This window comes from Cololabis saira, chromosome 13, assembly GCF_033807715.1.
Source record: "Cololabis saira isolate AMF1-May2022 chromosome 13, fColSai1.1, whole genome shotgun sequence".
In the NCBI taxonomy this organism is placed as follows: Eukaryota; Metazoa; Chordata; class Actinopteri; order Beloniformes; family Belonidae; genus Cololabis; species Cololabis saira.
Window position 1 is genome coordinate 19,986,155 of NC_084599.1, and position 24,990 is coordinate 20,011,144.

The 24,990-nt window shown below is 39.2% G+C and overlaps 1 protein-coding gene across 2 annotated transcripts in view; it reads right to left on the reverse strand.

Moving 5' to 3' along the window:
• Positions 1-24,990, reverse strand: part of tle5 (TLE family member 5, transcriptional modulator) — a 54,709-nt gene that overhangs the window by 16,769 nt on the left and 12,950 nt on the right. For both annotated transcript variants that reach the window (XM_061738177.1, XM_061738176.1), the window contains exons 2-4: positions 13,649-13,737; positions 7,660-7,723; positions 989-1,033 (exon numbers count right to left, since the gene is read on the reverse strand). In XM_061738177.1, the coding sequence (XP_061594161.1) occupies positions 989-1,033; positions 7,660-7,723; positions 13,649-13,737 (198 nt within the window). The remainder of the gene's footprint in view (positions 1-988; positions 1,034-7,659; positions 7,724-13,648; positions 13,738-24,990) is intronic.

The following is a 24,990-nucleotide window of genomic DNA, read 5'->3' on the forward strand; positions in this document are numbered from 1 at the left end:
CCCTCCACCTATCTCCCAATCACCAAGTCAGTATTGTTTCTGAAGCTTCACCCTCCACCTATCTCCCAATCACCAAGTCAGTATTGTTTCTGAAGCTCCACCCTCCACCTATCTCCCAATCACCAAGTCAGTATTGTTTCTGAAGCTCCACCCTCCACCTATCTCCCAATCACCAAGTCAGTATTGTTTCTGAAGCTCCACCCTCCACCTATCTCCCAATCACCAAGTCAGTATTGTTTCGGCATCCGGGTTGCCAGCTCGGCTCTAATTATCGCAGCCATGGCAGCCTACGTTCCTGCTGCATTCTGCAGCCTACCTGGCAACCTCTGGTCGGGGGGAGGGTACACGCCGCTCAACAATAATTTGAAAGTGACTGCAGTACCAGTTTTGGCCATTTCTTACAGACGGCTCATTTAAATTAGCCGACTGAAAAAAGTGCCACCTTTCTTTAAAATTTACCAATTTTTCATTACAAATTCTGGAAGAGGGAAAAATGGCCGATTAAGTATTGTGCACCTGCCATAGATAATGTGGATTCTCCCAGGAATAAATGGACACCTGGCTGACTCTAATGTAAAGACAAACTCTAGCAAGGTGCAAATATTTGTTGTGCACTGCTCCATATTTAGTTTTGAGTCACCAAAAAATACATTTCCAGATATTCTCACTGATAAAAACAAGCATTAGAATCAAAAGCTTGTCTCTAAAAAGGGCGTGGTACCCTAACATTCAAGGTAAATAAAGGCTAAGGCCTTTGAGGAAATAGAAGATTTCTTAGACCTGGGTAGCTCTAAACAAAATCACAGGATTGTCTTAAATTGGAGCTTTTGCTTTGATAGTCAGTTCAGACGTATGATTATATGATCTCAAGCTCACACACATCGTCTCAACATGTTTCTCCTTTAATCTTATGCAAAACTTAAGAATCAACAAAAGCACACAAAATACAAAAACAAGTGCAACAGTGTCAACTTCAATATAGACCTACCTGTTTGTGCATCTCAATGTTGAGCCCATAGGACATCTCATAGTACTACAAAAAAAGAGGGAGAAAATTAGGAACGCTTAGAGAAAACATGCATCAAATGATTTTCTGAAAACTTTTGTGGAGGATTTCTATGCAAACGGAACATTCTCTTGACTTTTCTTTGTATCAGACACATTGATAAAGGAGATGATTTTGTTTACTTATTTTGTTTGTGTAACATGTAAGAGGTACAATCAAAAGAAAACAAAACAGGTCGGGGATGAAACTACTGAGGATATAGAGAACACCCATATTTTCTATATTTACGACATGATTCTTACAATGAGGCCTCGTTTCCCACATGTTCTCCCCAAGTGGTCAGAAGTGGCGTTGCTACATAGAGCGCCCGATAACTTGATACTTGGTGCCTCTTTTATCTCCTTGTGCTTTTGCATTTATCACTTGAGTAGATACAGATGACACCAGTCATATTCACATATTCACAAGTTCTTATCACCTAACAGTCTACAGATGTTCTCTGAGTTTTTGCAGCTGTTTGTGGGTAGGGCAAGTGTAATAGTTTCATAAATTAACAGCCATCACACAGCAGCAGTTAGAGAAGTGACATATCAACTCTGCATATCTATTTTTGGTACAACAATCGTTATTATGGCATCAATTATTTACAACATTATTTTGCCCAGACAAGCAGGCATTGTTGATATACAGTAAGAAGCTTCAGTTATCTGTAAGCCGTCACACACATAGTAGGTTCCATTACAGTCAAATACAGCTCTCAATAGCATGCATGCATACAATGCTCTTAAGTGCTGTTTGGTAAATGTGGATATACTTAAATGGGACTTGTAGGAATACCGATAGAAGACATTTCTTACTAATACGAGCAAGGGTCAGCAAGGGAATAGCAGCTGCTGAGTGTTTGTGTGAGTTTCACAATACTGAAATATATACATATGAAGCACAACATTATGAAAACAATAATAGAAAAAACAGCAACTTTGTTTTCAAGGGTCTTTGGGAATAAAAAGCAATGCAACCTGCAAATTGACTTGTAAAAAAAGAGAACAGCAAGATAAAATCTGGATGATAAAAATAAATAAAATGTAAAACAAATTAAAAAAATTAAAAAATAATCAAAGAATGAATATAAAGCTTTTCTATAACAAATTGGGGTCTACATGAAACATATTGGATATTTTAATGACTCCCAATGTCCCAGATTTTGATTCTACAAACCTACTCCCAACAGAAGCACACATACATGTGCATACACAAAGGGAGAAACGGTGAATAGAGAGAAAGGATGAGAATGTAGGAAAAGAGACTATGTTGTGTATAAGTGTGTATGAGTGTGGGTTCATTGTTAATGAGAGGGCCACCTTCTAGGCTTCAACCCTGTTAATCACCCACTCTGTCTGCAGGGGTCTGGCTCTGTCACTGGAAAACAAACACCACACTAATCTCTCTCTCTGACACAAAAACACACATACATGCATTTATGTCGCTCGATTGCACTCGCTCTTACACACAAACGCACACGCGCACACACACACACACACACACACACACACACGCACACACACACGCACACACACACGCACACACACACGCACACACACACACACACACACACACACGCGCACACACCCAACACCTTTGTTATTGTCGTCTGATCAATCTCATGCTGACATTGTCTCGTGTGTGAATGCATGTGCACACACATTTACCACACACATACACGTGCACACACATGCTCACTCACACTCACAAACACGCACCATTTTCCTCTGTAGCTGCCCACGCGGAAGCTCCCTAAAGTAATTACAGCACTGGGGAAATGGAGGTGCTGCTGGCTGGGGGAGTGGGGCAACCTGATATGCTATTAGAGGAGGAGAGGGGAGATCGCTGTGGGGATACAACACTGGTTCTGCTACTGATGGAGTGGGACTGTGTGTGTGTATGTGTGTATGAGCGTGGTGTGTCTTAGTGGGTTTGTGCATGCATGCGCATGGCTGAATGTGCGTGGGGTTTTTCAAAAATGGCCAAGTGAAAGAGGAGGGATCAGCAATATTACATCCGTGGTTTCATTTTATGGAAACATTTTTGAGCTACATCCGAAGGTGGTTACCATTCAGGATCCATCTGTGTCCATATAGAACTGGATAATTACCAAAGTAAACACTGGTTTACACTGATAAATCAGTGTCGTGGACCTAATCAGTCTAATTGGAAGCACACAGCTAACCTGGTTTTTTGAATCTGGCATCTGAAACCACAGTGTTGACAGTATCACTGGTATTTTAAAAACTCAAATAGTAATAAAAAATAACATAATACTAATTTAAATAATTCAGGACAAGTGTCTGTTTGGTTTCAAAAAAGAAGGCAGTCATATTTCCCCTTGACAAATAGCTTGGCCAGCTTTTCTATTTTCCTGTTTGATATAGATAATTTGTCTGGTTTCTCTGGATTTGACTTTTCCAGGGAGCAGTAACAACAGACACAGAAGAAACTGCCTCTGGACGGCAGTGAAGAAAAGAAATATGTGACAAAGGCAAAGTGACAATCAGACTAGTATCAACAAAAGACACCCAGAATGGCCTGCAGTGGAGTAGGAATGTTAGTGAATGACTTCTATGAAAAACATTTGTTTAGAAAGCAAAGGAGGCAGGGTCTATTCTCCTTCAAACACTATGCTGGAGAAACTGCTTTTTTTTTTGTTTTAAGTACATCAAAATCGCGCATGTTGGCAGAAAGGAGTACGAAGGAACACCTGTTACCAGTAAGTAAATGTCCAGAAGATGATTCGCTAGAATCAAACATTATCTCCATCCAGAGGTTTTATTAGGGAGCCGGTTGGAGAGTCAGAATAGTCATTAAGCCTTAAACAAAGAATTCATCAAGCCTTTAATTCACTTGGCATGTTTGGTGTCTGTTGTTCTGGCAAATATGTCAAACAAAGTGGATTCAAAAGAAAAACAAAAAAATATATATCCATGTTTAAAAACGACCCAGTCTCTAAATAATAATAGTGTTGTCTCACATTCAAAATACGGTTTATAAATAAGGTTGTAAACTCCTGACATAGGTTCATTATTCTGCTTCACTGTGTATTGACTGCACATGACTATCAACTTACTTCTTCTAGCTCAACAAAACCTACAAAAGATGCTTTTTTTAAAAGAATAAAACAGTTCTTGGACCTCCTGAGGGCTATGGGGTCAGGGAACTTCTCTAATAAACAAGATTTTATGATTTTATTGTAAATCCTGGGCTAAAGTATGTGGACTTTTCTCTATATTCCATTTCAGTCTTTAAAGACTAACTTCAAAAATGTATATCTATAAGGTTCACCTTATAGATAAATATTTTTACAATGTTTTTATTTTAATTGTGCCTGCAATGCTGGATTTACATGATGAGCAAATTATGATACACATGTTGTCTGAGCCCGTCAGTGTATAGTAATGTCAAAGATGGCTTTCCTCTTGCTGGAATAGCCTTAGTAGGCGCTTAAAAATACCCTAAAAACAGACTTTGATAAACAGCAATCGGTCTCAGTTTCTGCAGTTCGGACAGAAAAACCAGAGGCGGTATTTCCTCTAATAATTGAGGAACTTTCATGACATAATTCATGGGACTTTCAACCAGGAGAAAGGTGAGTTAACATTCTGCCAACCATTTTCCTTGCAACCTAGGACTATTATGCAAACCTGTGTGAGTGGGAACCCTGGATTTCTTGAGAAGAAACTCATGCCAACAACCACCTATACTCTTCAAGATTTAATTCCACATACACACAGTACGTGTGTGTCTGTGTGTCATCGTGTTTAAGTGCTTGGCTTCTGAAACGCTAAAAAGGCATACTCAGGAAGTGTGTGCATAGTTTGTGTCTCTCTGCTGGCCTGCGGATGGTGGAGAGAGCAGTGCGGCAGTGCAGATTAGATGAGATTAAAGCCAGTCAGAGGATCAATTAGAGGCAAAACATCAGACGGCTACACCGCTACGGCCGGTAACAATGAGATTAGCCCCGAGGTGGAGGAGAGAGCAGGCGAGCGCATTTGTGTGTGTCTGTTTGTGTGTGAACATGTACGTGCGGAGAGAGATGGGGCAAAACTTGAACAAGGGGGGGTTAGAAAGAGAGGAATAATACACACAGCAGCTCTTGAAATCAGAGGAAGTGAGCAAAGAAGATATTACTGCAGTTAATACAGTTTGGTTTGATTGTCCACACATTGATAACAGTTAAAAAGTGAACAGAACAAAGACACTAAAAATTGAGGCACACTTTGGAGTATTGACTTTACAGTAGATGACAAACGTGTCTGTCAAATTAAACCACAAAATACATATTTTGTAGTGCCCCCTGAAGGACTACTAAATGTACATAATGTAATAAATCTGCTTTTAAATTGTCATTAATCCTATTTTTCTGAGCATTGGGTCTCATGCAAGTACAAGCTCAGACAAATAACATAACTTTTTTCACTGTGTCATTAGTTCTTACAACCATGACGTGGGCAATACAAAGTATTCGTTATGCTTCTATAAGTAAATCTAAGAAGGTAAGTTGCAGCCAGGTGCTAATAATCATCAACCCTTGATGAACAGGTGTGCAGACGTCTATGACAGCTTCTAATTTAGGCAGACTGCTGATCTGGAGCATCCAGGTTTGCATTAACACATCGTCAAGAGGCAAACGCACCAGCAATAGTCTCATAGAAGCAACTGTTGCTGCACTTCAATCTAGAATGCGCTATAAAAATCACTCTCAATGAAGTTGGAGATCAAGGTATAAATACAGAAAGAAAGATTATTCACAAGTGGAAAGCTGCCAATATTCCCCAGAGTGGCCATCACAGCAAACTTACCCCGAGATCAGACTGCACAAAACAGTCACAGAAATACAAGAGAGCCAAGCGTTTCATGTCAGGCCCTACAGGCCTCAACAGAGTGCATTAAATATTTAAGTCCATGAAAGCATAATTAGAAGAAGACTGAACAAATGATATGTTTGGAAGGGTTGCCAGGGAAGGCCTCTTCTGCCTAAGAAGCAGATGCGAGCACGACTGCTATTCACAAAACTAAATCTAAACAAACCATATGACTTCTGGAACAACTTCCAATGGACAGATGAGACCAAAGTGGAGTTGTCTGACCTTAATGCCCAATATCATATTTGGTGAAAACCTACAGCATTTCAACAAAAACACCTCGTACCCTCTGTCAAACTTGGTGAGGTGGTGGAGGCCCGCTGACTTGGGCTTGTTTTGAAGAAACAGCACCTGGGCGACTTGCTGTTATTGCATCGACCATGAACTCCACTGTACATCAGAATATTCTAGAGTCAAATGTGTGCCCATCTTTCTCACAGCAAAAGCTTGGTTGAAATTGGATTATATAGTAGGACAATGATCAGAGGCACACCAGCAAAATACAAGAATCAAGTCTCTGGCCAGTCAAAGTCCATACCTAAAGCTAAACGAGGTCTAAGCGGCACCTTCAGAGAATTCTTCATTTGAAAATGAATGTCAACGTGAAATGAAACAATGTTGTTAATAACTAACTACTGTAATAGGTCATTCTGCTTCAATGTAACATACTGATGTTATAGGCAAGGGAAGTTAAGTCGTATAGCACACTTTTCCAAAGTGCTTTAAAGAGACATTAAAACATTACAAACCATTTAGTAGAACATAAATTCAAAACTTAAAAGGCATGATTTTAAATTTAAATAAAAAGAATGAAAGAAAAAAGAACAATAGATTAAAAACAGTTAAAAACAAAGCTTCTCCATGTCTGGTTTTCACTCTGGGAGCTAATAAAAAAACGGACCCCGATAACCTGAAGGGTCTGGAAGGTTTATGCTTGGTTAGGAGGTCACTGATGTATTTTATCCTAAACCACTCAGACCTTTATAGACTAGCATCAGAACTTTAAAAACTATTCTATGACAGACGGGCAGTGAGTGTAAAGACCTCAGAGCTTGGTACACCTGTAAAAATGCTGTTACAATAATCAAGTCTGCTGAAGAACTTAGGGGGTACTTAGTATTGTCCACATTCTTTTAATTTTTAATCATTTTTGGCTTCAGTCTTGTTAAGTAAATACTATCATGGTGAAAATACTAAGATCCATTATAATCAGGTTCATTTTATTATGTTCTTTTTTTTCCCACAAACAAAACACGATGAACGGAGGGGATACTTACTTTTGCCCATGTCTGCATTTTACCGTTATTTAAAAAAAACAAAAAAAGAACAACAACATACAAGACTAATATTCAGTGCTGCCACTGCAGGATCTTAGAAATTATCTTGGGGAGTACATTTTTGTGAGTGAATAGAAAACACTACCAACCCTTTGAAAATGAGAGGCAAGCTGTAATAAAACCTGAATTATCCTAGGAGAAAGCAATTTTAGGAAGAGCCATAAAAGCTACCATTTGCAGTGCAAAGAGGAACCGGGAAGAACGAATGGGTGCATAACAATGGGTGAGAAAAGGTGAAACCAGATAAATAACTACAGAATATCACCTCCTTGAATAAGAACATCAGTAGATGTAAGAAAATATGTATTTTAACAGGAAATATAATACACCACTGTTTAAACAGAGTGTAGCAAAACCACATTTAATACAATTCACAGATCATTGCCACAGCTTTACTCACCATGATATAATGGCGCTGCATCTCTGACTTTTCACTCGCCAACTTGTCACATTCAAGCTTCAAACTAGAGGGAGAGACAGAGAAGACAAATGGATTCAGACTTCATCACGCAGCTTGACAGTCTTTCTGATATCAGATGACTTTGCTACTCTCTTCAATATCATTACCTCCAGTTTGACCAGTGGTACTGCCATCATCTCAACAATACAAAAACCCCCTTCTTCATCTCCATCAGCACCACCCCCATCCATATTTAACATTTCTTTCACTGCCACCATCCACATCATCATTCCCACTTCCATCATCATTCTCACCTTTATAAGTCATTGACAGCATTTTCACTCCATTTGTCAGGTGCTCATTGACAGGACAAGGTTGAACTGGGTCTGAACTCCAGAACTGAAGAAAAATCTGATTTCTAATACAGAGAAGAAGCAGTGGAGTACAAAGTCTAAACATAGCGCTTTTGCCGTCCCTGTGACCCAGCCCTCGCAACAGCCATTAGCTGTAATCACGTCGATGCTGATTTCATCCGAGTAGACGGGACAAAGGAGAACACGTCAACAAGTCGGCCTAGTTGTCAAATAAAAATGGTAAAAAGCGGCCCTCGCGTGGTTATTATTGAAGCATCCAGTTAGAACGAGCCTGTGCCAGAAGGCAACATCTATTCTGAGGACTTGATAGGCCTCATCAAAATATGCAGAGACTAAGAGAAAGGTTTAGATTCAGGATAAGGCTGTGGCCTGTTTGATGGTGTGTATAGCCACTGAATGCTGGGATGTTCTCCTCAGCTGTCTGCAGAAATGACAGCTCGATTATAGTGAGCACTGGCTGAGTCTTCATTGTGATTACTCTTAACTGGCAGACTGAACACAATGTTACACACACAGCCAAGGATGTGAACTTACTCAAACACACACTAGTGTGTTTCTGCTGGAATTATAACAGGAGAGGCTGGAATTTTTGGCTAATCTTTATTCAGACTTCAAATGTGTTATTTATACATGATATAACAGTGAAACATAGTGTTATGTTTCATATGTCAATGGCAGGTCTAGTTGAAAATCATTCTTGCTGATTAGACAATTTTTTTACAGAAAAAAAAACATCCACCAAATTTCCTCAAACAAAAACCTGAGTATGATCAAAATCTGGATGTCTTATGAAGGCTGAGGTTTAGTAGAGACAAACACGCAATGGTCATGCCATAAAAAGCTTAAATCACTATTACTTTTATTCAATCAGTTCAAAAGAAATAATTATGTTTTTAAACTTGGAACAAAGATTCAGAATTTTATGAGTTGAGAGTTACCTGTTAGGGTGCTGTTTGATTCAATCATTCTGAAGGAGGAGGGTTTCTATCCAGTTAAATTCTGAATGGTTGTACGCATGTTTACAGTCATGCCAAGCCTTTGATATATCCATGACCCTCAAAATAGAGAGTATTGCTCTCATTTAGCCACCACCCCAATGACACCAACACCCTTAAGGTCGTTTAAAATAACTCATTTGTTTTCCAAATAAGTGCGGTTCATTTAATTTTGAGTAAATACAGCAATCATGCATGGGTTCTACCTAAAACAACTAGATTCAGACACAATCCAAATCCACTGGCAAACTGTGGTGTAATCTTCCTGGTGAGAAAGCACACTGAACCAAAACATGAACAAAAGCCAGAATCATGTATCCTGATCATGTAGAATATATTCAGATGACCATGTTACAGCTTTATAGGATTAATGTACACAGCATAATGTTGTGAGAGTTGCTGGAAGAAACAACTTAGCAGTTGAAGAGAAAACCCACAGCTCTATCAACATACCGTGTGTGCTATGCTATCACAACTAATGAAGTTATCAGTTCATGCTGGAAACAAAAACATGGAAAAAGGCAATAACAGAACTCTTCAGCTTGGATAGCATCTAAAAGCCAACCCTGATCAATGATAATTGAATAGAGATGTTTTCCAGCAAAACTGCATATCATGAACTTGTTGTACTTTAGATGAGGATGTTTACTGGTGTTTGTGCACAAAATGTTTAAAAACCTAAGATAACTATTCATACAACGACAAACAATAAATGCCTGACCTTTTTTTTTTCTTCCATCTTTTTTTGTATGTGTCAGTGCAACCAATCCCTGTACACCCATACTAAGTGATTAGGATAGGTCATGCATTAAAAGGAGGGCCAGACTGGACAAGGGAGTGGTGTCTAATTTGATACCACTCACACATGGGTGAGAGGCACTTTTTATGAAGTTTAAGGGGTGATCTGTTTTCCTGCCCAATTTATGTGAATGAACAGCCTCTGTTTGCTCAAAACACTCCTCTTTGCACCGAGATGTAAACCTTATTGCCATTCTTGTGTATATGGGTAGGCTATGTGGTGTGTTGTCATGGCGACTAGCGTCCTCACTGCCAGCCTACCTTGGATTGGCTCAGTGCCTCCTCTGATTGCTGCTCAGCAGCCCCAGGGTCTGCACCGCTGTTCTCAAACGACACTTTGATGGAGTTTTATTGCCAATTCTTCCGTCTCTAAATCACTCCTGCTGTCATCTTTATTTTGATTTATGTATTCCCTGATCTATTTATGCACGTGAAACAGGGGAGGGGAGAGAAAAGGTGTGTTGGGGGGGTGGAAAGAGGAAGACAACGACAGCTACAATGCTCGGTACTATACCCCGGGGAACGCCTGCGGTACATTTGCCTTTTAAAGTGTTCAGTAACAGACAAGCAAAGCTCAGCAGCAAAGCACTACAAAGCCTTGTTTGTGGCTCCCAAGCCCCCCATCCCATCCCAGCCCTCCTCCTGAGTCAATAAGCACTGTATGCATGTTCTGTATGCTCAGACAAAAGAGGTGTTCTTTCAACTGCGCCCTGACTCTCTGAAGAGGGTTAAATGGTGCTGCTCCCTGTTATGGGAATAACAAAACCAAATGCAAGGCAGAAGACACAAGGGGCATTACTGCAGCTTCAGAATCCTCCAAAAATGTGAACGATTAGACCAGAGCAGGGATTTTGCACACACTATGCTTGGCTTTCATGTGCTTTTGACTATCTTTGTAACTGGCAGAGGTAAACCTCTGGAAGGTTCAGGGAGTACAGGTACAGAGGATAAAAAACCCACCTCCTCCGGAAGGAAGGCGGGCTTCAAAGACTCCACTCTCACAACGAGAGGATTTCTCACTGAGATACAAACCCTATGGAACCCCCTTTCTTTATAACAGAATCAAACACAAATGTGAAGGTCAGTATTTGGAAGTACCTCAAACCTCTGGAACTACAGTGGTATTTGAAAAGGCACAGAAAGATTAAGGGTCAAAGGAAAACCAGATTGATTTAGGTATGAGTCAATGAACAAGTGAGTAGAGGTGCAAATAGAACAAAAGCAGACATCTCAATTTTATACCGCCACTAAGAAATCTTGTCCAGTTCAAAGGATGTTTCACTGAAAATGATGAGATATTTCCAAACCAACAGTTTCCTTCAAAGAATGATTTAATTTTGTACTAACTGTAGTGAGAATACTAACTTGCAATTAATATTCTTTTTGGATTTGTTTTTAGTGTTTAACTGAAATTAATTGAGTGGATGTGCGCCAATTAAGATCTTTCTGGCAAATTACACACAGCAGACTATGTTAACGCTGAGTGGGCTAAGTCACTTTTCTTTGATGTATGCTTTGGGTTGTTGCTTTGCCATAGATTTTGGATTATAAGCAGTCTAGAAAATCATCACTTTTGCTCTGAGGATTTTTTTCAAAAAAGTTTTATTTCTTCTAGTTAAACTTGTCTCTTAACCCACATTTATTAAATTCCCAATAGAATGTCATGTGCTTTTTTTTGTGACAAATAACTGACTTTACCTTTTCACATAAGGCTTGTGTGAGTGCTATAAACAACTGCTGTAAGGCTCTTCCATCATTACAAAGGAACTAAGGATCTCATTCACAGTTTTATATCGTGTTCGAAAAAAGCAAATTATTGCTTTGGTTAAACTGATATCGTAGTTTTAAAATGCATGTAACCATTTCAGTCGGATTTATTGATTAAAAAAGTATAATAATAATAATAATAATAATAATAATAATAAATTCCCAGTTTACCATTCACCGTTGTTCCAGTTTGCCACTACCAGCTTTATCAAAGATTTCTTGGTCGGTTTTGTGTACTTGTGTTAACTGGAAAAGGTCAATGCAAGTGGGCACTATCGCCACCTTCCATGGTATTAGTGTGATATAGTTTGGTCGGTCAATCAATTCCCTTAACGTATAGACTACATATATTGGGTAAGCAAATGGCGTTTCATTAAACAGCCTAATCAAGCTAAAAGACATATTGAGATGAGAAAGAGGGTTAAAGTAGGTCAGAATGCAACTACCTTCTGATAAAAGATTCTTAGATGAAACGAGTTGCAGAAAGTGAAGAGAGCAGCTGTCTCTCCAGAACCGACATTCAAAACCAGTCACAGTCCGACTTACGATGCACCATCTTCAACAACACATTTTGTTTGTTTCTTCATGAACTGCTTCGTGTCCTAAATTATCTCTGCGAAGTCCAGGTTCATTTCATGATGATCTTCTATTGCAGCTACCTAAAGTGAGCACTAGCTTCTGATCTATCATTTTTATAGTTTTGTGGAGCTGGAGGTGGTTACAACAGTATTCCCAGAGTTATGCCCATAGTGATTACCATAGACAGCCAATGACGCATTTACAATCACTGCACCCCAATGGACAGCTCAGTCACCAAACACTAAATTTACATTTGGGCCAACATAAAAATTGGCTTCTTATGGATTTAAACTAACTGTATGTGCACCCTTGCGCACGGTGGAACCATAAGTTCACCTACACCTAAACCGTTAACAGAAAAACAGTACAACCTGTGAAAGTAATAAGATCAATAATAACAATAGGCAATGTACTAACCATGCGCAAACACCTCAAACAGTTTCAAGAACATGCTAGGAAACAACACCCAACCAACCCCAGTGGACAAAAATATTAACCTTTTTTCCCTCATATTGCATATGTTTCCTTACAGAACAAACAAACTATACATATCTCAGAATGTATTTGATAAAACATATAATCTTAATACTTTAACACGTTCATAGTATAGGAGTGGTTATATTCATTAGCTAACATGGTCCAAATGCAAACCACCTAATAGAAAATCCATTGAGAAGAAAAGCTATATATTAATATTAAACCCTAATTTTTACAAAGATATGTAGGTGACTACAGTCATGCTACATCTTTACCACCACCCCCAAAATATACAGTGTTTTGTGTGCACGGTTGGGCTGCGAAGATTAGTCGACTAGTCACAATTATGTTAACTATTAAAATTGTCAACGACTAACTTAATAGCCGACGTGATTTTTTTTGTTTTTAACTTAGTTTTTCTCTCAAAACTGCTGTGGCACCTTCCACTGTCGCATCTGCCTTTCTGTCCTTGACACACATGCGCAGTAGTGGTAATCGGGGTCAGCCATGATGTCACCATAGGTTCTACCAGACGGCCGCTGGTATCATGGCTACTTGGCAATGGAGCTCAAAAGCGTGGAGGCATTTTAAGAAAATAAAAAAGAGAATAGTGTGCAATGCAATATCATCATTTAGGTAAGCTAACTGGCTAGTTAGCTGCTAACATTTGCACTTTATGCTACACTGTTAACGAAAAGTTTATTACAAGCTGCACTTTTCATTAAAGGTTTAATGAACTATCATCTTAATTGTCTTTATTTTTAGTTACCATAAACCTTAAACACTTCAAGCTCAAAGCTAGGTTATACAAGCTATAGTTATACAAGAGCAGCTGGATGCTGGTGTAAAAAGATGTATGTTTTACATCCAATTTACATATGATCCAATTAGTCGACTATCAAAATAATCGTTTGTGGTAGCTCTAGTGCACGACATATACATCGTTATTAACAAAGAACTACACTTGTCGGACTGTTGTGTGTGGGTTTTTGTCTGCACCTGTGGTATTGTGCTTGAAGAAACTGGAACTCATCCTTGATCCTGTCACAGGAGTCAGAGGTTGTGAATTTCAGCTGCTGTGATGAGGCCTGCCAAAAAGAAAACACGAGAGAAATAGTGAGAACCACATAGGGACAGCAAATAGAAAACAAAAAGATGACGTGGGGGGAAAAACAGAGAGCGCCAGCTGTGTAGGAGAAATAATTAAAAACAGCAACATGAAATCAAGGGCTTGTCAGTTTTCCAACACTCAAGAGTACAGAATTGCTAAGAAATTGCTCATCAAGAATTTTTCCGCATACAACAGGCCAGATGCATCAGACCTTGAGTAGGTTTGAGGTTAAAACAGAAGGCACAAAAGCAAAAACATGCATACCCACTTCTCCTGCCAGATTCATATCCCTGCTTTGCAGTGCTCTGTTATACATCTCAATCACTGTGAAATCATACTCCTGCATGTGAGCCAAAGTGACACAGAGCCATAATTAGCCAAAAATAGATTTCAACACACCCCTTGTTAACCTCTAAAGACATAACCCAGGCATAATCTGTCAAAGCTCTGGCACTGGCAGCATCTTTACAGTGCTGAAGCAGCCACAAGATGTATTAGCCAGGGCCATTACAAACATTAGCACTTGTGTCCAATAACAGCATATTGACTGATGACACATGTATGAGTCAAACCATTCATCCAATAAGTGTTCATCCTAACATTCAGTTCAGGTGACAATCGTAAACCTTCTGGCCTCCTAGAATAAATCTCTTTTCTATTAGCAATGGCTTTAGCACACTTATATAAACACTAGGGGTGGGCAAAAATATCGATATGGCAATATATCGCGATACTTTTCCAGCCGATTCAATATCGATATTCAGAATTTGAATATCGATTTTTTTTTTAAATTTATTTATTTATTTTTTAATATTTTTTATCCCCGATTTTTTTCCCATTATATCACCCAGTGCTCCTACCTAAGTGACAGTCCTGGGCATTGCCACTCTCTACCAACCCTGGGAGGGCCCTGCACTGAGCTCAGGTTTTATTTCATTTTATAATTTATTTTTTATATAACACAATTGCCTGTCCTTAAAAAATGAAAAATAATGGACAGAGGTTTATTTATTTATGGATTTATATCTATACTGACTGATCACTGTGCCTGTCCTTGGTTTTAGTACCCATCTTTCTTGTGTTTATTATCATTTGCCACATAATTAAAGCAACCTCATACTAAATTTAATGTTCATTTCATATGATGTAAATAATATGAAAAACATATACAAATATGTTGTAACTTTAGCTTGTATAGTTATAATAAAACATTGTTTTGACTCAGTTTGTCCCATGAATTGTCACTATAATCTGATGAACGTGCAACTCGGATTTTAAGATCCATCACTATCATCTGATGTACATATATACAACTTGGATTTTAAGATGTGTAATGCATTTTTAAATTTTTCGGTGAACTATGTAGAATATAATAATCGGGATATCGCATAATCGGGATATCGCAATGTGTATCGTATAGTGGCTCAAGTATCGTGATGCGTATCGTATCGTGAGGTCCTTCCCAATACCCACCCCTAATAAACACTGTTGTGTGGAACGTGGATGAGGCTGTAGAGTCCTTTGAACTGAAAATATGTTTAGTCAAATAAAACATTTATGACACCAACTTTGTCTTTACTATATAACAACATTTTGTATAAAGTCCTGGTATGTTTTTTTGGAATGCATGCATGCAGTGACCATAGTAGCACAACCCCATTATCCATCACTCATGCATAATGATATAGTGATTGCTGCACCCCCCTACACAAAAATGTTGTTATTAAGCAGTCTTTATGATTTGGTACAAAGTATTTTACATTCTTCTGTTTCTTTTAATTGCACATATCCTAAATATCACAATTATTAAAAGCAGATACAAAAAAATAAGGATCAAAGCTGTGGCAGGGTCTAAGGGAAGGCATATCACTTTGGGTTTTTAGTTGGCTTCTGGGTAAGACAAAAACAGGTATTAGAAATATTGAATTTCAAAATTCAAGTGTTTGTTGTCATTATTCTCATCAAGGCTATAATGCATAAGTGATTGTGTACAAGCACCAGTCTAGTAAATCTAAGTATTAATACTTTCATTTTAGGTTAGAGCTTGAAACACTGTATAAAACTGTGCATGACCCAATAGGTAAAAAAAAAAAAAAAAAAAAGTCTCCATACAGTGAGCCACATCACGGGTCCTTTGCTTTGCCTGGAAGCTACCATTAGTCCTCATTGTTATTCTGTTCACACTTAATTCCCTGGGCAGCAGGGGATGGGCTGGTTGTCTGTACAGCGCAGTAAGAATCAAATACAAATAAAGAGGAAATCTCATTATTTCTCACGCTTATGGGTCAGATGGCAGTAAAAAAATGAAACAACAAAAACAATAATTTTTCTACTATGACTGCACGTTTAAAAAAAAAATAATCAAAAAACACTAGTAAACTGCCTGCAGTACTTACTGCTGTTAGAACTGACCTGTAGATTTGTATCCTGCTCCCTATGACATGTTGTTCAGCTTCATTTCTAACCACAAACCAACTGTTCTGCATTCATAGAGCCATACATAGAAACTATGTTAAACAACAATGATCACTTCTGGATCTAGTTATTAACTTACTTTTTCTAAAAGTGAAATTTTTATTTTCTTGTGTCACGGACGGTTAAGGGATGCAGTTGAAATCATACTAAATGTCGCAAAGAAAGAAAAATAAACTCATCATACCAGTTTTATGTTTGCACATATAGGAAACATTTATATTATGAACATAAAACAATAACATAACCCCCCAGTGTGATTCAAAAGCATTAGGGATAAAGGAAGCTAATGCAGTTAGAAGGCCATTAAAATAAAAAAAAGAAAGAAAAAACTCTAGCAAAGCTGTGGCAAACAGTGACCTCGGCCATTACACTTCAAATGTCATGAGAAGTGTCGACATTATCATGCTGCCACCACACATATAAACCTCCAATCCACACAAGCCAGGCCGTTGCTCGGAGACGAAGGTTCCTCCTGTAAAGCATAATACCCTTTTCCATTATCCCACCAACCAATAAGGCATGGACTAAATTCAGCAAACAACAGCTATATCACTCTATGCCACACGCAGTTTGAGTCAACACTCGATGCTTGGCAACTGGAATCCCACTGTGTGCACATGTTTTGTAAGTGTGTGTCCAGGTTGCACTTTTACCAGAGGGCATTGGTGTTGATCAAGATCGGATTTCTTCCCTGTGAACTGCACTATGCAAATCTCTTAATACCAAATTTTGTGTAAACTATAGAAGATATTTAGGGAATGTAAGTGGAACTTGGCAAAGAAATAGAGACTGAAGATAAAAGAGAAACACTGAAAAACGCAGAAAAAAAACAAGAAAAATATATTATTTTTTTTTCAAACCCCATTTAAACCAATAGGCTACTCAAAGCCATAAGATACTGACACAGACTGCTGTGGCATGGGAACAACCTTTTCTGAGTCAAGTTAGCAACGCTGTATAGATTTTGGTACATAGCTGAACAAGAACTACAATATATACAATTTTGATACTAAAAAAGTAATTAATTAGGTACATTTTGATAAGGCACACTGAATTGGAAAGATAAAACATATCCTTCTATAACTAGCTGCAGGGATTAAAAAGAAATAGCAACAAGCTATTGCTTCCCATGTTGCTTATCTTGCTTTTACTTTACTTTATGTCTTTGTAAAGCACTTTGAACCCCGTTGTTGTTGAATTGTGGTATAGAAATAAACTTGCCTTGCCAGTAGCAAAATAATAATAAATTGAAGAAATAAAATGAAGATATATTTTTGTTGTCACTCATACATGTTGGTTGGAATACATAGGTTGTTCAGCTTTCAAAGAGCTTATGTGTTGTACAAAAGGTGTCCACTGATCATCAGCACCACTTTTACCCAAAGCTTTTGATGACAAACCTTAATGTTCAGCCAACTAACAAATGGCACTTCCACAATGACTAATAGTGATGCACCGAATGTTCGGTAACCAAAATTGTTCGGCCAAAAATAGCAAAAAAAACACTTTCGGTGTTTGGTGGAATAAGTGGGGAAAAAAACGAACAATTAATAACGGCGTGTGATGACGCAATCAAACAGCAAACAGCGTGGAGTGAGGGGCGTGCGGTGTTAAATGCAGCAAACATGTCAGCATGTCAGATCATTACTTGGATGTGGGGAAAAAGCAGAGGACACGAGAAATGATCCAGGCTGAGTTGGATTTGGGAAAGCCGCTTGGTGATGGAGACGGTCACGGGACGCACAGCGCAGGAGATTGGGGAGAGAGCGCGGAGGAAAGGGCCCGTACTACCGATACGGTGCGCGAACCCTCACTGTCTGATATGACGAGATCCTCCAAGAAAATAACCCAGATTTTTACAATTATTATACAAGGCTTCAAATTGCGGAGATCAGCCCCGCCCCACCGCGACCCGATTAATTGGATTTGAACGGGAGAAATTGAAAAAGGATTATGAGAAAAAATACAATAAGTACACTAAGACAAATTGTGACTAGCGGGTATTTCCCTGCACATTTATTTGATTTATGCAATGGTGAAAAAATTGGCAAAATAAATGAACAAAATGCCAAGAACCATTGTTCGGTATTATTCGGTATTTGGCCAGGTGCCAAGTGTTATTATTATTTTCGGTTTCGGCCACAAATTTTCATTTCGGTGCATCACTAATGACTAATGATGTTTATCTGTCACCATCTAGCCCTTTTTACTGTATTTTTCTTTTTAGTTTGCACTTTTAGATTGGTACTGGGTAAGCCCCTTTTTCCCCCCTTTTCCCCCTGGTAAAAAGATGCAAGGGATGTTTTCAAGGTACAGTATAATAGTGGTTGCCAGATACAGCAACCAGATCAAAGAAGCTGGTGAGCAGAAATCAACATCTGGCTGCATGGAGAAACAAGATAAAACTTACACTTAAGACTCAACCAGAGTGGTGGTGTTGAAATAAAGTACATTTTAGCCTGGAGTCATCCAGCAGAAACTGGATAAGAACAGGTTTTTATTACTATATTTATTATTCTATCTTTTAACTAAATCCAGTAAAAATGCTCTATACCAAGAGAGAAGAAACTATAAAAGCACCATGACAATCTTTTTTAATGTAATGTGACTTCTAGATGTCATTTTAAATGCTGAACACTAATGTTGACTGTTACCTGCTGACACTATTTATATGTATATTGCATGATATATGTAGAAAAAGGAGAACACATAAAATAGTGAGGAGGGAAGTGGAAGAGAGGGAGGGTGAGTTGTCTGCATGACCTGTTATAAACAACGTATGAACTGTCTTTTCACACCAGTCATTTTCACTTTTCAACAGTATGTCAGATGATTTTGTTTTCATTTTGTGCTCCGTTTTCCCCATATGCAGAGGACTATGACCTCTGCATATGGGGCAATAACTGTCCTTTTTGGATTGATAAAGTGTTATCAGATTTAATTCAGGTCAATATGCAATTTCCGTTATATCCATGAGGATTGTCATATGAAACTGTTTTGTATGTTTTACTAGTAATTTCCACTCCAGATCAAGCTACAAGGACACAATGTCACATACTTTCGCTACCACGCAACCAGAGAATGTGGACCTGAACCAAGCCCCATCCAATAAATGGTACTAAAAGTTTATTATCTCATCTCTATCAGTGACCAAAACAAGGTGCTCTAAGAGCGCACAACAGATGGATGCCCATAATGTTAATGAAATACTGTTGTAATATTGTGACACCATGCCATCAGCTGTGACAATAATTTAAAAAAAGAAGAAGGTGGCTGCAAGTTGTGTGAATGAATATGCATTTGTGCAAAAGAGTAGTGAGGCTAATATTTTTGTTTTGCAAATGCTTTTGTCAATGTTGCTGTTAAAATGCCTGGCCGAATGGGCCAGTGAAAATGCACGTCTATGTGTGTGTGTGTGTGTGTGTGTGTGTGTGTGTGTGATGAGAGAACCTTACCAATGAATAGGTGTGTGTGTTTGAAAGAGAGACATAGTTTTTGTGTGTCAGCATCTTTGTGTGGAAGTGATGTGCATGATTCCTGGCTGCAAAAGGAACAAATATTCAATGCCGTGAATCACACACAAGGATACGACAGCCCACACACACTTTTCTTCACGTGTAAAATTAGCATAAAATGTGCGTGCGTGCGTACGCACACACACACACACACACACACACACACACACACACACACACACACACACACACACACACACACACACACACACACACACACACACACACACACACACACACACACACACACACACACACACACACACACACACACACACACACACACACACACACACACACACACACACACAGAACCTAAATGTAGGACAATCTCTAATTTGATTCTGCCCTGCTCCTTTGAGACGTAATTAAAGCATTAAAAAGCTTTGTGGGCTGCTGAGGCAATTGAGACAGTCTTCAGCGAATAAATGGGATTCATCGTTTCAGGAAATTGCTGTCCCACCCCCATCCCCCGCCCAACCATCCTAAGCCCACTCGTCATCACCCCCTCCACACACGTACACTCTCCCTGGCCTCATCATCTGGTCCAATCCATGTGAAATCTTCTGTGAACCATTATGTCTATTTTAAATAAGAATCAGACTAAGACTGTTTCTGCTCCATAGATCAGTCGACAAAAGCAACAGGAAAGGGTGGAGATTACAGGGGGTGGGCTTAGCTTTATACACACAGATCACACTACAGTGATTAGACACACGAACAATAAATGAATATAGTAAAGCATTTAGACACAAACTGAGTACATAAACACACACACACACACACACACACACACACACACACACACACACACACACACACACACACACACACACACACACACACACACACACACACACACACACACACACACACACACACACACACACACACACACACACACACACACACACACACACACACACACACACACACACACACACACACACACACACACACACACACACACTAACAGCAGGATGCATTGGAAAACATCCTCCTCAGTATAAATCCTGCCCGAGGGTAGCAGCAGTGTTGGGATTGTATTTCCTGGAGCACTGCCTGACTGTTTACATCTCAGTCGGAGTGTGTTTGTGTGGTATATGTGTGAGTGTTTTGTGTGTTTGAGGGGGAGGGATGGAGTCTGGCATTGTAATCACTCAGTAATGACTGGATGTTATCTCACTCCCACTTTTAAATGAATGCAGGAGAAGACCTACATTGACGAACAGTTGGCCTATTACTCATTGCCAGGTTGTCGGTTTGTTCCATAGCAACAGTCTCAAGGATGCCATTTAAGCCATCCTCCTCTTCTGTCCATCCAAGACAACCACTATAGATGCTAACAAACTGTTATTGAAAGAACTTAACTTTTGTAAAAAGATGAAAACCATTAAACCCACCAATACCATTTATTAACAGATCAGGCACAAATACCTACATTTTTGCCTGATCTGTTGTGGATGCTATGGAGTATAGATATGAGCATAACACACAGCAGGCTTTATTTGGAAAAAGTTACAATTATCATAAAAGTATCGGAAAGTCTAACCAAGGCCAGACTTCATGATTTTCACTGACGTTATATCCTCCTATTGTGGACACACCATGACATGCTTGTCTTGTGATTGAGAGTTCTGTTGTACTGGATTCACGCAACATAACTGAATGAGGACAGTGGGGTCAGAAAATACAAGGTTTTCTCCACCAGACTCAACCCCTGGTTTTTGTCTGTCTTGTGTTTATCAATCAGCTACAGCTCTCATGTATGCATTATTTAGACAATACGTTGTTGTAGTAAATGTTAAACTTTGATATCAGTAGCTCCCAGTGAGTAAACCAGTTTTGCTCACCTGGCATTTATCACCATGCCCTTTCCCTGTCCTAAAGTCTATTAAGATATTTTACACTAGGAAATGTTAAAGGGGACCTATTATGGCATCTAATGCCTATTTTAAACAGGCCTTGAATGTCTTAAAAACAAGCTTTTGATTGTTTTTGCTAAATAAATTTGAAATTCGGTCTCTAAGCCATGTCTTTATCTTCCCCGTTTCTAACCTCCTTCTCTATGTGGGATTCTGAGTGGGCGGGCGGCTATGATAATGAGGCACTGTGCTGATTGGCTGCCTGACACGATGCAGCGAATGTAGCAATACACCGCTACGAAAAAATGGCGGAAGCTCCGGCGGGCAGAGTTAGTTGTGGGCGTGGTTTCACGCATCGCTCCTGTAGTGACGTCACGACAGGAGCAGAATCTGAACGGCTCGTAGAAGCCACATCACACTGGACGGCTCATCCGGGCGGCTGTACAGACACTGCAGAATTTGGTTGGTTTCCTCCTTCTCTGAGTTGCCAGGCTGAGGGTAGACCCCTTTATATATGTTAAAGCAAGAAAAAATGTGTTTTTCATAATAGGTCCCCTTTAAAGTATGGGCAAAATTCAACTAAATTCTGATCAGTGGACCATACCTAGTTTGCCACAATCTTGACAATGACTGATATTTGCTTGCTGTATTCCTCTTCCAGATTTTTCCATGTTGTTTCTACTCCCCCTTTCGTCTTGCATTCTGATTGGTTCTTCCTCCATGCGACCCTTCACTCAAAAATTCCTCTATCATTGACTCCTCTGAAATATCGTATTAGACATTTGGCTGAAATCTACAACATGTCTGTAAGCATCATGTACCACATCTGGTCTAGAACTGCAACGATTCCTCGAGTAACTCGATTACAAAAAATTATAGAGGAATTTCCTCTGCCTTGAAGCCTTGTTTAATCAAAATATAAATTTAAATCTCACATTTCACACTAATTCTTTTTAGCGACACAATGCGCTTACAGGTATGCGTCCCCTGTAAAGCGGAAGAAGACAGCAGTGGGCTTTTTATAACGTGTGAACCTGAACAGTTTTGCTGTACAGAATGGCAGACGCCGGGACCCAAAACAGCAACGACAACAATGAGCAAATGCAGGAAAGCAAAAGTAATAAGAGGAAAAGACAGAAGATGTCGAAGGTGTGGGATCATTTTAAATGAAAAATTAAGGTCCCGATCCACAGTGTGTAAGACTCTTGTTCCAAGTCCCGGTCCACAGCCTGCAGTATTTGAAGTATTTATTTATTTTTATTGGAAAACGAACAAACAGTTTACTAGTTTCCATAATATGTAAATAAGTGTAAATTATCTTATAAAAGAAACAAATTGTATATTTATAATTGGGCCTTAATTAAGAAAAAGTAAGTTTTATCTGATTTGATTAATCGATGGAATATCCGAATAATCAATTACCAAAACATTTGACAGCTGCAGCCCTAAGCCGGTCTGTGTACTTGTTAACAACACATGGTATGTATTTAACATTTTCACTACCTTTCAGTGAAAAAATAAAAACAAACGAAAAAACTAATTCGTCATGGCACGACTCACTAGGCCAAATGTTGAGGGTTTAAGCCTTTTGCTAATACACCAGTCCCAAACAAGAATGCATCCTCCATCTAAGAATAGCTTCAACCAAACAATTCCATCTAAATATCCTGGATTAGTGTTTGGACTAAAGCATATGAGCCCAGTGATCTGAGAGAGGGCTAACTGGCCCACACCCAAGCTCAGCCCAGCCAACGCTGTCTGGGCCAAAAGGAAGCCATGCCCATGCTAGCTGCTCAGCGTTTGTGTGTGTGCAAGAAGAGAGATTGAGGAATAGGATTGTGTCTTCAGCCGCTCTGGACAGGAGCTTTACAGCGTGGAGAGAGTCTAATCCTGTTTCGGCCGGGAATTTGATTTTGATTATTATCTCTCAAAAACCAAGCAGAGGCTTACCCCATTTCTGCAGCGTTATCCTCACAACACAAACAGACACACACACACCTCTCTCTTGCAGCTCAACAGATTTGACCTTGTTAAGACGCTTTAAAGGGGATTATTCTACTTTTATCACTTCGAGTGAAGTGCCCTTGCAAACACAGGATTGGCATGGCTTGCCTTCCCTCCCCACTCTGCAGAACTATCTTGACCTCCCGCGCAAGGCCAGCCAAGCGCTCAGTACAAACACACAAAAAGAGAGTATAATACACTACCCTGCAAACACTTGCACTTCTGCACAAAACTGCACAAAATTATAGAAAAACACGCAAATACGCAAGCATAAGTTTGTAGGCACACACATTCACACATACACACACAGACAGAGAGAGCGAGTGCAGAGATGGCAAAGGCAAGGGAAATGGGCAATTTGTCAAGAGTGGGGAAAGTGGTGAGGCCGGCAGTACTGTGGGTTTGGAGACCATGGCTAAGATTAAAGCCTGTCTTGCAGAACGGGTAGCTTTAAGATTACACCCTGAGTGGTTGTACAGATGATTGATTGTTGGTTGTAAAAACGAAGGATATTACTTAAAACAGCCGGGAAAAAAAGGTAATTTGGGAAAGAAAAGATTAGTCCCAATGTTTGCAACAAGTACTGTTAGTAGACGACAAAAGGAGCGCTGGCATTTAGTTGACAAGAGGGAATCTTTGCTCATCTTCTCAACTGAGGTACCAGCACTTATAGTCATGTATGTAAGGCTTTTAAAAAGGAATTGTTTCTTGAGATTTTATTAAAAATAACTAAATTTGGAGCATATACACTGAACTTATATTTACCATTAAAAGCAGTGACAATTATATCTTTGCAATGTTCTGGCTGAAGGGGTTCAGGTTTTGTGACAGCTATGGGAACAGAGCATCTCCATGGTTTATACCGGATTTGATGGTAACTTGATGTTGTAATGATTATATAGTATTCGTGTGTGGCATCAAGTCATAGGCCTAGTTGCAGTTAACCCATGATTCAGAAAGATAAAGATTGGTCTGTCTTATCTTAAACTATCAAATGTTCTGTTGACAAGTAGCTGTGGTGGTTATTATGCAACAAGGTGGTCTGTCTAAATGTGTCTAACACGCTAAAGTGAGCACAGCTTACTACTCCATATCCCACCAGATTTGGAGTAATCCTATTAAACATGTTTAATTAGACGCGAGTTTGAAGTGTGTCACCTTAAATAAATAAGAGTCACTGTGCAAAATATCAAGCACAAACGATCAGCATATACTAAATGTGCTGATTTGGAAAAAGAGATGAAAAGAAAGTTGAATAACAACGAAATCATGGTAATGTTGGCCGCTACTTCTGAGAATGACATTTTTCTGCAGATTAGTGACGTTGATGCAATCACCTACAAAATAGTTAAAGCCTTCCACAAAGGCATC